We start from the raw sequence: 16,238 nt of genomic DNA on the forward strand, positions 1-16,238 counted from the left end.
GCCACCTACAAGACAGAAGGACTCTCTTCACTGATTTGGGATGTGCGTTTTCCATGTGCAATCAGGTTAAAATCATTTTCTTGATTTTTACGCAGACGTCTGGCAGATTATCACCCTGTTGTACAGAACCCAGGAGTTAGAAAAGTAATGTGTGATGGTCTACCAATCATTGTTCATAGCTTTAATTTAATCAAGTTTATTATGCAAAAGAACATTGAGGATATAAGACATACAATTACGACATTAATTAAAAAAAACTAGAGTAAAACATTCCATTCATATATTGTAAATGGTAACCTTTATACTTTGTTTATAAAGGTGAAAGACTTTTGTTCATTTGGAAAACCTCTCCCAGGAAAGTAGAAAACAAAAGCTCTCTCAACTTGAACAGCAATATTCATTCTCTGATCAAATATCCATCCTGTTAAGAATCATTGCTAACATATTCTGTGCAAATCCACTTTTACTGCAAACTTGTATGAGAAAAGAAACTTGACCGAATAATGTATCCGTTTACACAATTTTTCACATTTCACTGTCCATCAATCCTCTCCCCATGTTGATTGTATTTTAAAGTCACACAGCAAAAGGTGGAGAAAATACAATTATTGGTACAATCCTTTAAAAATCATTGATACTATCGCTGACCATGAATGTAAAACTACTTACAGTGTTACAGAATCTCAATTTAAGACATTATGATTACAGCATCAGATTTAGGTCATGAATCGGGACCATCCTGTGAAAGACTTCAACCAAGCGTACCCACATAAAAATCTATCAACATCCAATGTTCATATGCAGTCATCACTGAAATATTTGTCAATCCATAAATAGCGCTGGTGCTCTGCTACATCCTACAAATAACACTGAAAGTGTAAGTGTCTTAGTCTTTTCACTTCGAGTCCAACTTTTGACATAATTTTTCTATCAAGTCATTTTCTCTGTTTATTAGAAGTTTTCCAATTGCATCTGGATGTAATTTTGCCCATTTTGCCTTTAACTATATTGAATAGCTGTTACCTGCAGGCCTAAGCAGCATTACTTTTACTATTGATTGCTGCCAAGTCATATTTAGTTGGTCTTCTATTTCTACATATGATTTAAAATTTAAAACAGTGGATCGAGCACGTTATGATGCAACGCCTGCTGAATGAACCATGCCAAGAATGGAGAAAGTATGACACAAATAAGAAATGCATTTCCTACCAACAATACAGCCCTGCAGAATGAAACCAGAAATGAGAGGCTAGCATAAATAACGTACCATGATATTAGTTAGCTTTCAGTGCGGTGCGTCCCTTCGTCCCAAAATAGATACGTTTAACATTCTACATTTCTTAAAACATTAAAAGCCACAGAGCATCAGATACCATTATTTAGTGTAAACAGTGGAGTTCCTTCTCCTGGCATCCACAGAGGAGAACAAATAGTAGTAATACGCCCAACGCACCACAAAGATTAGACTACTTTAGATTTGACAATACCAGCCAGTCAAGAAGTTTCTTTAAATCCTCAAGTTGCATTCGTCCAGTGAAAACAGGCCCATTGATTATGCAGATAAAAATAAGAGAGAAGTTCTGACAGAATGAAAACATAAGTATGGCAATTTTCAATTGACTCAATATGTTTTTTCTTCTTTTTCTTAGGCCTGGATGCATGTTGAATAACACTGGAAAAATATTCGCTACAGTCCTGCCGCTGGATGTTACAGGCCTGAATTTTCTGTAGTGAAGCAGGAAAGGCTTTTGTTCAGTATCAAAGCTTGTAGAGTGACCCTTTCACAAAGCACCTCCTTTTCAATTCCACAGGAGGCTGGCTCTGTAGATCGGAGTGAGCTCCAAAGCAGCCGAAGGAGGTCTGGAATTCGGCTGTCTGGTTAAAATGCTATGAAGGATTCCTGTCTCTTCAGCAGCCAAAGTTGTTAAACCTGAATGACTTCTTGAAAACACAGAGTTTAATCAGTGGTCTGGGCGACACTGTTCATCTCTAGAGAAGGAGAATTGGAGAAGCATTAAGTGTTTGAAGGGTAAATTCATGTATACGTACGTACAATTTATACAAAACTGATCTTTTTTTGAGTATCCGAATGAAAATTCTGTATAACAGTTGTCATCTCAAGTGAGGCATTGTGGTCAACAACTAAGGAGTGTTCACAGCGATGAACGGTAAAGAAGCCTTCAGCCATTATTTTAAAAAAGGACAATTCATTTCTACTGGCCTGAGTAAGCTAAAAGAATCAACAATTCCAGCCAAATGAAGGAAATCACGACAGAGGTTCAACAGATGAGAAACACCACTCAGTCCTCTTGAATGAGAATGGGGCCTGAGTTCAGAGTAGCCTGCTCATCCATATGAAGATGATGAACGCCTCGTTCGATTGGCTGCAGCACGGACTGATTGAGCCATTGTACATGCAAATCAAGGCCATGGAAGTAGTGAATGTCCTTGAATGTGATTTTCTTTGTGCGGATCCAAACAGAACAAGTTTCAAGCCCCCAGTTTATATCCACTCATCTGGTCCAGTGAGGGTAAAAGATATGTTACTGATTCAAGCAGTTGTGTTGTGTAATTTAGCGGGGCGAGTAGAGTTCAATCAGCACCTTGGACGTCTCACAAGGAAGAAAAGACTCACTTGAGATACATACCGCATGCTCTACCTAAAAACACAAGAACAAACCAAAACATCTGCTCGTGGTAGAAACAAAATTCCACTTGGTTAGAATGCTTCTGCAGCCCAAAGGCTTTGGGTCTTCATCAGCATGTGAGGATCCAAACTCCCAGTGATGGTTAACTGAGGTCCCACTGCCCCCCCCCCCCCCCCCCCCCGCCTCCATCACCCACACTGAGAGCACCGCCTCTCGGAGCAGAGGTCCATCCTCGCCCCTTTCAAGAAGGATATATTCACACGCGCTCAAGTGTTGGTGATCTGAGTCCCCCCCGCCCGGCTCTCAAACGGAGAACTCAGACCCGCCGCGGCGACCATGGGTCAACAGCAGCAGGCGCCGCAGACGGAGGCCTGTGAACGGATTGCACCAAAGCAGGGAGGGCGAGCCTCCAAATACAGCTCTCATTCCATCCCATCTCATGCGACGCTCCCATGTGGGCTTCTCATTTTTAAGACGTTCGATCTCCTGCAAGACATTAGAGGCCTGGTGAATAAAAGATTCCTCATTAAGTCCCGGTTTGCATTGGCTCATCAGTATGCTGGATGCACATATTATAATATATCACATCAAACCTGCTAAAAAACATATTTTCTCACCTCAAAAGTAAAAGTAGGACATACAACTATTAACACATCCTATATACTGTATCAAGACTATCTCATGTCATCTTCCTCATCAGTGCTATGAGCTCCCACACATACACAACTCGTGAAGGGGAACAAAGTTTGCCGGGTGATGTGAATACTGACCGTCTCGTCATTGCAGATGGAGTGGATCTGCGTACCAAACATAACAGCAGTGAAAGTGAGGAAGAGGATGGCCTCAAGACAGAGGAAGATCAGCAGCAGCACGGACACCCCTGGAGAGAAGTTGCTGCACTCTAGTCAGAGGGAACAAAGGAAAATGCCAAATGAAATAAACTTAATTACAGATGCATATACATATGTGTGTGTGTGTATATATATATATATATATAAACTCTCGTTTATCTTCACAAACTGTTACCTGATTCTCAAAGCTGGAATATTATATCTATACCAAAAATAAAATAATATATTCATTTTATGGTTCATTCCTACAAGACCCAGAAGAGAGCAGGAACAGATCAATGGCAGCTGTTTGCAGCAGCTGTTGGCGCCAACATGATAACAATGACTTTGCCTTTTCCACTTAGCCATGCCGGGCTCTCTTCCTATCTGTAAGCTGTCTCAATATATATATATATATATATATATATATATATATATATATATATATACTCATCTCTCTGACATTCACTGTTTGTGTTATTGCCTCACCGTTCCACTGGACCTTAATACAGGTAAAGAAGTGCATGCCACTGAGGCCCAGGGCGTGGGCAGAAATCAAAGATATGTACATCTGTAAAAGGAAAGGGGGGAGGAGAGAGACAATGATTAAAAGGGGAAAGAGAGAAGGCAGAGAAGAGAAACTATAAATCCACTCCTATCCCACAAGCTTGGTTTGCAGACACTGGTATTGTATGCTCAGATAATAAAAACAAAAACAGTGTGTGTAGTGGTTTTCCTTACTATTAACCTCTCCATCTATGACAATCGTGAGTCTGTTTACTAACTGTGAAACTCAGACGGTTATTTGGTGTAGAAATACAAGTTGTGGAAACTACTCCTTTAGTCTGACAAGTATATATCATTTAATTCTAAAACAAAAAATATTCAAATTAAAAAAGGTGTAGAATCCTTTTAATCATTTATGATAATGGACGTCAAGTCATTTAAAGTAATAACTGTATCCATTCACTGCATTTCCTGTCGTTACCACGGCCCTTGTGAAAATGAAAACATACTGCACCGCGAGTGCTTCTGTATACTCACAGTGAAAAGAACAAAGAACCTCTGATTCTTTTCTCCCACACAGTTATTGACCCAGGGGCAGTGGTGGTCCATCTTCCGGATACATCTTTTACAAATACTGCAGCCCAGAAAGACAAAATGTTGATGCATGACAAACTGAAAGTTGATGTCTCTACTGCAGCGGTTTACACAAAGTGTACAAAAGCAGAATGTCACTATTTCATTTGGTCTGTCAATTGGCCCGAGCAATGGATTAGACTGACCTGCAGTGGTGTGCCCTCTCAGGCTTGATGCTGCAGCACTTTGGGCACTTGTAGATGACCTCACCAGGCTTCAGCTGTAGGCTGTCCATGTACTCCTTGGTCGCGTTGCCCTTAGGAACCGCACCCTAAGGAGGGGGTGAAGACAGACAAAGACAAGGGCTGTCACTTACAAAAGTCTGAACAAATGAACAACGTGCTGTGCATCTTTGTCTTTGCAGCAATTTCATCAGCTGTCAGCTGGCATCTTGATTCTGTGAGTAAACAACAGTCAACACTGCAGCAGCAGCACCACAGTACTTGCCCTACGACCTTCTGATGCACAAATTGGCTGAATAACGTGCTTTTGAGTGTACGAGGGGGACCAAGTATGTCACACACAGGAAAAAGATGCTCAGGTGGAAGGCAACCTACACGTAACCATTGAGCACAAAGGATGTTTGCTCACCCTTACGCCACAAATAGTTAACTTCTCTCTTTGTCCGTTTTGATCCTCAGGAAAGTGGCACTGTCTTTTGACTGTGCCGTCACATACTGCAGGAGGTTGCTTAAAGATGTCGGAATGCTTCATATAATACATTACTTACTTTTCCTCCCTACTCCCTTTTCTACATACGCATCCTCAACCTGACCCGCTCGTACTTTTCTTAAAAGCCTTACCGGGTCGGTCATCATGGTGCGCACGTGTGAGGCCAAAGCGAGCACAGCCAGGGAGTTGAACGTGGCCCCGTTCAGCAGCGAGTACCAGAAGTTCTTGCTGGGCAGCAGCATGACAAAGTTCACCACGAAATTAGCGTACAGCACCAGGAACCAGGTGATGCCTGCACACACCATCCCGCAGCTGTCCTGAATGAACCACATGGTGCGGTTCCCCCCTGCGTGGCCAGCTCCTCCAACCATCACGCCGGCTGCCAGGCTTCCTGTCTCGACACCGGCACCCGCCGACAGCAGCGGGTGGTGCTGCTCCATTTCTCGCAGTCGGTGGTTTGAAGACTGCATCCTGCCCTGGGGTTCAGGGGAAATATTTGAAGCAAGTTTAAGAGGCTGTGTCGATCTTCTGACAATTCAAAAAAGAGGACAAGACACGTACAGTATTTAATAGTTGTCATTATTTTGAAAGGATGGTCACATAGAATAATAGCCACACCTTAACCTTTGGGATATATTGTTCAACCGTGAACATCATTTTCATGTTTAATGTGTACCGGCTGGAAGCTTTACACAACTCTTGCTAAGCATCCTAGAACCGCACCACCAGAAGGGGGAAAGTTAACATAAGCAAGGGTGAGTCAACCATGGATTCGACCTTCAGCCATGTTATCACAACAGACCTGAGTCATTGGAGTTTCTTCCTCTGTATTTATGTCAAGGTCACAAGAGAACGTTCATGACCTGCCCGTGAGACAATGACCGCTGTTTAAGATAAATCAATGGCTGACCCGATCCCTCAGGGAACCTGATCCTGCGACTGAGGAACATGTGAGAAATGCATTGTGTATGTAAACCATTCAAACAAGGCAATACAAACACGGATGTAATATACTTATCAAGGATCAGATCAAACTGGTGTAAAAAGAAGACTAATATTACAATGTAGTGTATGACTAGCCTTAAAAAAACACATTTGTTTCTCTGATCAAATTAAGCAAACTACATAGGATAAAGCGACATTTAAAAACTAGTGCAGACTAATACCAATGTGGGAGATAAGTATGTTTAACTGTAAAACATTAGATAAAATAGGACTAGAGAATGTATTGACATAGGCGTGAGATACTTCTCCCACTGGGAAGTCTTTCGTCTGATATAAGAAGGCATTATAGAGTTGCTATGCACACATGTTGTTCTGTCATGACACAGTCTTTGTCAGCCTTCCACATGGTTCTCCCCCTTCAGGAAATGTCAGTGACAGTTTATAGACCACGATTGCCTCAATACCCGTATTAAGCCACATAATTGACTAACGCTTTGAAGCAAATGGCTGCTTCCTTTTGCTCAACATTTTGATCAAATGAGACATTTCAAGCGAGATGGACGGTGCAGAGCTACGGGGCTTTCCAAGCACCACCCTGCTGCTAGTTTCTGCTTGCGTTAAAATAATTTCCACGTCAGCGGGTGTCATCATAATTACTGGGAACATGGAAATGCCAACGGTGATGAGATGCGCTTTGAATGCAAAGCTGTAACCCGACTGTCACAGGGGAGTCGGGTTCAACCGAGTTCAGTCGAGTTCGGGTGGTGTGGGTGCGCTGCTCTTAGTTATCAAAATGATATCAAAATGATAACTAAGACACTAATCACAAAGACAGATAAGAGGCAGCGTAACCTTGTAATCCTCAAGGAGCACTTCAATTGGATTGGTTAAACACTGCTGACACAACAACCCAATAATGGAAGTTCTCTAGAAAAATATTGTTAATAGTGACTGCAAGTTAATAGTAAATCTGTGGTAATGTAGTTACTTTGAAATGGTTCGACTGAGGCTACACTACACAAACTATACACGTCTTTAAATTCAAATTTCAGAATTTGACAGACACAAACATTTCTAATGGAGAATTTAACAGACACTTTCTAACATTCAATACCAAAAAACAAAGCTGTGCCTCCAGAACATTTATATTTGTGTGCATGTAATAAGATACAATAGAGGTCTTTCCAAGGGTCACGGATGGGTGAACCTGACCGGAGTGCAAAAAAGACTGTCACAATAGCACGGACCAAGCCCCCACTAGAACAAAAGAACAATGAACAAAAATAAAAATAAAAAAAAATAATAATTCTGTACTGGCTTTATCTTTTATCACAACCATCACATGACCTGTAATTTGTACGGCTTCCACCTACAATATCACCAACCAAATAAAAACAGTTGAAAAAAGTAAACTTCTGTGAGGGAATCTTTGGTGGTGATTGACAACTCCTTGAGGATTAGATTAGTGTAATGATAGTCATAAATGTACAGAAACCCATTAACATTCGGTATAATAGCATTATGCTTGTGAGATTATTCTCGGTGTGAAACAGGAGACGTACAGACTAAGGAAACGGTTGGGACCTACCTAATGTGTTCTCTCCTCACAATAACATGCTGTGGTGTGCACCTCCTGGACCAGCATTTAGGATGAAGTACATGAGTAGGGAGCGCATAGAGTCAGACACCTGAAAAGGACACACACAAAAAGGTTTCATCCAGTATTCAAAACAAACAGGCCTGTTCACTAGTTCATTTTACAAAGACCTAAATCCTGACATGAAACTTATAATCTTTTTTTGTTGAAACTGTATTTGCATGGTGTAGAAAACACCAATCCTGATGGCTAGTCATAGCAATACGGTACGCAATTATTTTCTGCTTATTACAGTCTGTCGGAGTTTCCTGTAATGTCTCCGGGGTGGTAATGGATCCTCTCCAGAGCGTTTTGACCACCTCGATGTAGCCGAGATCTTACATGCAACAATTACTTACACTAAAAATCGCCATCAACCACATCCGTGTTTTTCTTTACCACTAGCACTGTGATATAATGATAGGCAAGTGACGTTTTTACTTCCATTTAATAGTGAGCGTCTATGATTAGATGTTCGAACCTCGACCCTGGACAGATGATCACTTGATTAAAAAAAACAAAAAAGATAAACCGAAGCCCCTCAACAGATTATAGTTACCTGGAGAGGTTTGATATTAGAGAGCCCTCGTTTAGGTCTTTGCAGCAACAATAACAACAACTGTAACACGGTCGTGATTGAAACTCAGCAAGACACAAACACACAGCTTGCTAGCCTGACACTTCACAGGCATCCGGGCAGGCTGGTAAATCTCGCTTGCTAACAACTAACGTTAGCCACTAAAAGAAGCTAACACAGCTAGCATGTTATATGCGAGCAACGAGTGCTAAAAGCAAAGCCTCCCAGAATTACAGCTGAATGACATACCGTAATATTTCTTATTTATTTCGTTCGGAAAGACGTCATAGTACATCTTCAAGGCTTGTTTGGGCTAAACTCCAGGTTTAACGCGGCCGTGCCCGCAGCAGCAGTAACATACCGCTCTAACAACTTTCCGCGAGAGGCAGCGAGTATAATACAACACTACTTCCCGTCTGGATTTTCAAAATAAAACCAAGCGTCGACCCTGAACCGTAGAACTCAGCGTAAATTACTCTTTCAATGAACACTAATGACACATTTCTGCTCCCGGTTTGGATTAGATGGGCATTTATTATAAACAAAATGATAGACAGCCATTCCGTAGAGGAGGGGGGTGAAGGACAGCAGCTAGTGAGCAGATCATGTTATTATAATATATTGTAACAGGGACACATTAACTCAGCTCATTACAATATTTTGAGCAATATTGAAAAATACTGTTAACTCTCTTTATACAGTGTAAGGACGCTGATTTTGATATATATATCACATTGATGGCAAGGGCTACCGCATCAGCCCATTAGGATTATCCAACATTCGCACGCAGGTTTATTTGGGGTATGTTTCCAACACAAATACGGTATTAATCTATTTTTTTTATTAGAATGACTGAGCCATTATCTGAAACAGTGGCTCTCAAACTTTTTTTAGTGATGTATTTCTTAAGAAATATTTCTTTCAGTCAAGTGCTGTATGAATAAAGTTAGTACCCCTTACGCAGTGCAAAGCCTTTATTGGTTGTTAAACGATGTAATAGACAGCAATGTGCCCTCTGAGTCTGATTTCTTAAACCGAAGCAACACCTTGGGTGGGTTGCACCTTGGGGACGTCTTTTCTGACAGGTGTTGACAGTGGGCGTCTGCCAGGTTGGCTAAAAGCATCCTAGTATGGGGGATGTATTTTGGGGGGGAAATAAAATTAGAAATAAAATAGCTTATTGAATATAGAATTCAGTTTATGAATTCACACTTATTTAATATTTATTAAATAACTATTTTTGTTAAGATTTTTTAAATGGATGCCAATTTTAAAATTGATTTATTTAAAAATCTCACATATCCCTTGAAGTGCCTTCACGTGCCCCCCAGGGGTACATGTACCCCCATTTGAGAAACACTGATCTAATGCATCCCCACATATTTATCTGTAATATTGTAAATATACACAGCACTGTACAGCTTTACTAGTATTAATACAGTAACACAAGTAATGCATTTAAAGGCCAATGAAAATTGAAACAATAAATCATAATTAACATGACATTTTATTTAAGTTTAAGTTGTGAATGATCATTTTTTGGGAATATGAATTCTTGGCTGACAGCTGCTGAGGTCCTCTCTCCGGGTGGCTGGGGCGGGCGGTCTTGGGGTGGCGGGTCTGGGACTCACTGGGGTGCTGAGAGGGATTCAGGGGTCTGGGTCTCCCTAGGATGACGGGTTGGTTGACTTCTACTCTTAGCTGTCCCAGGAGGGAGACGAAATCCTGGAGGAGTCTCTCCCTGTGAAACACAAACACAAGTGATGAAAACTTTGAGCTCAAATAAATAACTTTTACATTGTTGTGTTGAATCGTTATTACTGATGCTTCAGTAGTTTTAGTGAGGATTACTTACGTGGCCCAATGAAAGAAAGGCGCCAGCCGCTCTTTGGTTGTCCATCCTTCTCATCTGGTCCTGTAGTCCTCCGTCGTTCTCATCTCGTCCTGTCCTCCTTTCTTCTCATCTGGTCCTGTAGTAGGCTCATCTTTTCCGTTGTCAAGGAGATCCTGGATTACTGTAAAATAAACTTGAAAACCTTTTCATAACATTGGGAATATTACACAAATGTTGGCGGGTTCAGTCACCTTCATATTCTTAACTATAAAGTCTATAGAGACTTCATGTTTGGTATGCATGTTATTAATAAGCATAGACCTACCTTTGTCTGGTAAAAACATCTAGACTATATGAAGAAAAATACAACACAGAATAACAACTATCCCCTGTACTTACCTTACCTCTGGCCTCTGTAAAGCATCAACTATTAATCCAAATTAAAACCATAAAGAAGATATATGTAACACTAACAACAAGAGGAAAGGCTGTCTGGGGCTTTATAAGTCCTCACCAGACACAAAGGTTTGACATTGTGCAGCAAGAGGGCTTTCAGCCCACTGCCAGTATCTGTGTGTGGGGGGGGGGGGGGGGGAGCTGAGGCCTGAAATGGAGGAGGGAAAACCACAGGTAGCCATCTGCTCGGCTCTTCATTGAGAAGGGGCAGAGGCATGAATTTTAGGGTGCTGACTCAGTGTAGTCCTCTTCCCTGGTCCTCTTAGTGGAGGAGTGGCCTAGACCTGAAGTGCAAGGGACTGTGTCCACGTGGTCCTCGACACAGTCCCTCTGTCTTTTCAAACTTACCTGCCCAATGTCGTCCTTTTGCATGCTTGGAGGAAACTCCTGACATCTGGAGGACTGGGGTCGGCGCTTGGTCAGGACATTCCACAAAAGAAGGGAGTGGGGGAGATTGTACTGGTCGCAAATGTATCCGTCCATAAAGAGACAAGAGTAAAAACTCTGCTGCAAGATGCTACCTATAGCCAACCTCGCTGAACACGGGGAAAGGCGGTTTGACATCCTGCAGCAATCAGAATTTCGCTGTCAATCCAAGTTGCTGTTTTCCGCCCACTGCCAGTATCTTCTAGTCCTCTTCCCTCGTCCTCTTAGTGGACGAGGGGCATAGACCTGAAGTACAAGGGACTGTGGCTACGTGGTCCTCGTCACCGTCCCTCAGCCTTTTCACACTTACCTGTCCTCTTAGTCCTCTTTCCTGCTTGGAGGACACCCCTGAGATCTGAAAGAGTGAGGTCGGTTCTTCTTCAGGACATCAATAACGAGTCGCTGTCTTCCGCCTGCTGCCAGTATCCTCTGTGTGTGGGTGGGGCGAGGCCTGAAGTGGAGGGTGCTGACTCCCTGTAGTCCTCTTCCCTGGTCCTCTTAGTGGAGAAGGGGTCGAGACCGGTGTCGTCCTCTTGCCTGCTCCTCTTGGTGGACAATCCCGACATCTGGGGGACTGGGGTCGGCGCTTCTTCAGGAAGTGGGGGGGGGGTTGCAGTAGTACAAACTGCAGGAAAAGGCCATCTTCATGTTGCTCTTCTTCCTCCTCTGCCACCCAGTCCATGCATCCGTCATCAGACATGGAGTCGTACCCAGAATCCTTGTCTTCCTCCTCCTCCTCCTCTTCCTCCTCATCGTGTGGGTCCCACAGTAATATCAGTGCTGCCTCCAGACGATAGTGCATCAATTGCCTCAATTGCCCCAAGTCCAACATGGGCTCCTCCTCATCCTCCTCATCCTCCTCTTCCTCCTCTTCTTCCTCTTCAGAAAAGTCCCCTGGAAACAACTTACCCACAGAATCAGAACGTTCCACCTCAGAGGGGAGGGGGTGAGACAGCACTCGGTGCAACTCCGTCATGAAGCTCTGAGGTGGCCACGTCTGAGTGAGAGGGTCATCTTCGTGGTCTTCCTCCTCTTCATCCCCGTCCATCCCTCCGTCGCTCCATCCGTTGGACTCGTCATCTTCCTCCTCCTCGTCCTCCTCTTCATCCTCCTCGTTGTCATCTGAAAATGCCTGGGGAAGAAACTCACCTTCAACCACAGCATAAATGTTAACCTCACTTACCTCATACGAGGAGTTGGGGAGAACGCCGTGGTCATCGACGAGGGGCCAGTGTTGTGTGAGACACTCCATGATGCAGGTAACACAAGCTTTAAGAGAAAATATTTAAACTGTCAGGATTTCTCATTACATGAAATATTTCTGGATCACATGAGCAATACAGTTTTAATTTGTAAAGTCGACAGCAGATCACCACATTAACTATTATTACCACATTATTGTCTTCCCTACTGTCATTCTGTGACAAAAAATACGCTAGGGTTTCTAATATTAAAATGCTTTTAATCAGCCAGTTAGCGGGTCAACTAAGGCACAGTTCACGTTAATTCTGCATGTGTGCGCACGGGACGTCATTGACACCGTGGACGTGTTTTATATGCAGTGCGTCAGTGAAACACGGCGGCATTGATCCAACATGACCACATGAACTTCTTAGTTTATCACTCTTTTTTCGCAGATGCGCACAATGCAGTCCCTTACGGTTACTTAACAAATCGCTCTCTTGTCACTCTTATAAAATGCATCAACAACGAGCAGAGTGCATTTCAATGTTAAATATCAGAGAAATAGTGTATGGAGCATGTAACAATACATTCATAAGCAGGTTTTAACCACCGTGTTGGCTACACCTGCACGTCGTGACGTCACGCCTCAACCGTCTCTATGGACCTGGTGGTTTCCAAGTAAAAACATTTATTTGAGCGTTCCATGGCTTTCTCAGCGCCATCTTTTTTTACAAATGTCAATTATTTAAGTGATTATTTGATACCCTCAAACCAAAATAATAGTGTTTTAAAACATCTACACTAATGTTTGACACATCCCAGAGATGACCCACGAGATGTAACACAACCCGCCCCTCCAATAAGCATTTTACACGGAGAAATCATCGAATGAGTGTCTTTGTCCATCAAATCTTATTTCTTTCACCTTTAAACTCAATGTGTCGTACTCATTTGTAACCTGGGGACCCTTCTAAGGACGTAAGGGGATCAAAACGTTGTCTTACTTGCACACCGAAGGTTCCAATCACAGCAAACTTCCTTCAGCCGGTGGTCGTCCTCGATGCTCCGCGGCCGGAGGGCCTTTTTCAGTTTTCTAGCAGTTCACTTCTCCAACAAAATTTGTACCGATTAGATCTCGTCCAGCAATCAAAAAATCACAGATTTGGTTCTCAGCAGTTTGAATTCACAAGAGGTTTAAAATTCGTGTCAAAGTCAAATAATACTTCAGTTTGAATTTTAATTCACATAATTTGTCATTTTTAAATAGGCAGTTGTTAAATGTTGTATGCATCCATTCATGAATTTTTTTTCCAGAGTATTTAGTAATTTTCTTGATTTGAAGATATGCGCGTTTAGTTGTGTGCTCGTAGCAAACAAAGCTGCTTTGAGGATCCAGATAACACTGTTCCAGCCAATCAGCAGCAGCGGTAGTTTGTGCTCATGCACAGGACCAAGGAAGGCCAAGGATGCACAAAGAGAAAAGCTCTGACTCGGGTTAAGGTGCCATACCAGTGGTTTTAAATGTCCTTTTTCATGTGTTACTTTTCATGTGTTTTCGGGTTGATTTATTACCCACCATTCCAATAAAACATTGATTCTCATTTATTTCCATGATAAATTTATGAATGGTGCAAACCTTCACAGTGTGCATCAAGCCTGTATTCATTTTTTCTATTATTTTTCTATTAATTTCACTGCTACGGTTGCAAGAATCATTTTCAAATGATGCTGCTTACAGCCGTAAGTCGTACAGCATCTAACTTTGACCAGAATAAGCAGGTAAAAGAAATGGACAAACATTTCATGGTATCTTGCTTGCCTGAACTATTGTTAGAAAACCATATCAATGAACCCTTTTGACATTTCTACAGTGACCTTAACTTTGAACTTCAGCAAAAAAAAAGCATGAGTAATTCAGCAACTCAGAGAGCTGTATTTGTCCTGAGGATAAAACGTTTGTGCATGTTACACTCTAGGTCCTGTCATTGATGTCATAACGGGTATTTAGTGACCGCTGAAGAGAAACACTTAGTCTGACTGAGTGGAATATTTATCTTGACCTGACCAGGGTCTCATGTGGTCAGCTAGGGAAAGAGTGCCAGCTTGTAGCAGCATGTCCCCAGTAGGGAGCAGCATGACCTTCCTAACCAGTCTCTGCCATCACATGTCTTTTCCCAAGAGTGGATTATAAAGTCAAGACAAAGCTGCTCAGCCTTTATGCCCTCTGTGTGCGGCTGCGCAGTGAAAGCTCAGAAGCTTCTGTCCACTCCTGTTCTGGTTCAGAGCCAATATCAGCTCTGTTTTAGAGGGAGGGAGAGAAAAAATACTCAGCAATCCTCTAAAGCAGCTTAAAGGCTGAATGAGGAGACTGAAGCCATTTCCATTTCCAGAACTACTTCTCTCACTTTGTCCATTTTGGCTAGATGAGCAGCTGACTAGGCGTCAAAAAAGCAGTCACTACGACTACATGTAAACTGTCTTCTGCATCCTCCTAAAAGTTCTCTCCCTGCCTGATATACATTCACCTAAAACAGCCCCCTTCCCGATGCACTGGAATATGCATTTGGGAGAACCAAATTTCCGACATGGAGGGGTTTTTCATTTTAACTCTTGATGTAATTAGGAGTCTTGTATCTAATTAAATAATGAATGCTGAGTGCTCTTGTAACAAACAAAATCTCCTGCCAGGAGGCTTGGACTCCCATGCGTGTCATTGTTTTGGTGCAGTCCCCCCTCACCCATACCTCATCCCTCGGTTTGCATGCTGGCTTTCGGGGTGAAATCAAGTGAAGCAAAGTGGAGTGGAGAGCAGAGTGGTTTGGAGCGAGTGTGTGATGTGACTGTAGCTGGTCCGTGGGTCAGGGTGTGTGCTGCTGCAGGAGGCCAAAGGGGAAATACGACGTGGGGCGGTGCCTACATCAGAGGGGATGAGAGAGGAAATATACATTTTGAAAAAGCGATAATCACATAAATCTGTACGTCAGTGATTGATTACATTACATTTAGATGATTTTAGGATATTCACGAAGAGACAATCGTGGTCAAAGTTTATTTGTATTAAATGAAAGGTTCGACATTCACTTGTAGTTTGATGTTACCCACCCAACGCGTGGTTAAGAGACTACGGTAAAACACTGAAACTGGACTATAGGAAAGAAAATCGGGAATAAATTTACTTTAAACCCCAGTGTTTAAAGTAAAGCAGCACTTCCCCATTCTGGTATATGTTAGAAACATTTTAAAGCCAATAAAGCTGATTCTGATTCTGATCTACAATGTGAGGGAAACGTTTACTTAAAGAGAAAAAAAGAAAGCCGAAAAGTCTTCATACATTTTTAAAGACTGAAACACCACAAGAGGATTTATTTGGAGCTAGTGAATTAAACACTGCGTCTTGTCATCAGTTGATCTGTGGTAAAAGGAGAGCAAGTGAAGGGTGCAGAAGAGAAAAAGGCTTAGCTGTGGTTGGGTGCAATGTAAAATGCAATCATTGTGTGGTATGCATGTATTTTGGAATGATAGTACTTTACGCAGCTAATCTTTAAAAAAATCAGACTAAATCAGAATGCACAAATGAATTGAAGTGAGCTTTGACATTTCCTAAATTTGTTGCAATGCAATGACCTCTAACCTTATAGTGGCTTATCTCTGTTGCACCCACCTTCGCTCCGCCCACACAAATCCGACCTGGAAGCCTTTCAGAGAGGATATTCTGAATCTGTTGGCTTTTCTAAAACCACAAGAGTGAAACAGACAGGGCCAAGAGCCTTTGCTCACAAGGCCACCAGCTCTCCTTGTATTCTTGGCTGCAGTGTGCACAAGCAGAGGCAAAGTACCATTGGGTACAACGAGCTTTACAAATAAGCCATGAAAAACATCTTAAGCTCGT

At 42.3% G+C, this 16,238-nt stretch overlaps 1 protein-coding gene across 2 annotated transcripts; it reads right to left on the minus strand.

The window, feature by feature from the left end:
- Window positions 1-2,823: 2,823 nt before the first annotated feature.
- Window positions 2,824-8,846, minus strand: zdhhc7 (zinc finger DHHC-type palmitoyltransferase 7). 2 transcript variants are annotated; one of them, XM_037482558.2, is made up of 8 exons: window positions 8,698-8,846; window positions 7,824-7,923; window positions 5,422-5,766; window positions 4,765-4,889; window positions 4,523-4,619; window positions 3,968-4,049; window positions 3,419-3,549; window positions 2,824-3,152 (listed from the first exon to the last, which is right to left on the minus strand). In XM_037482558.2, the coding sequence occupies exons 3-8, from the start codon at window positions 5,758-5,760 to the stop codon at window positions 2,952-2,954; spliced, it is 975 nt and encodes a 324-aa protein (XP_037338455.1). In that variant the 5' UTR covers window positions 5,761-5,766; window positions 7,824-7,923; window positions 8,698-8,846; the 3' UTR covers window positions 2,824-2,951. The 2 variants fall into 2 exon arrangements, with proteins under 2 accessions (XP_037338455.1, XP_037338473.1); XM_037482576.2 differs by having other exon boundaries at window positions 2,826-3,134.
- Window positions 8,847-16,238: the final 7,392 nt, after the last annotated feature.

The sequence above is a fragment of the Pungitius pungitius genome, chromosome 4 (genome assembly GCF_949316345.1).
Source record: "Pungitius pungitius chromosome 4, fPunPun2.1, whole genome shotgun sequence".
NCBI classification, from domain to species: domain Eukaryota; kingdom Metazoa; phylum Chordata; class Actinopteri; order Perciformes; family Gasterosteidae; genus Pungitius; species Pungitius pungitius.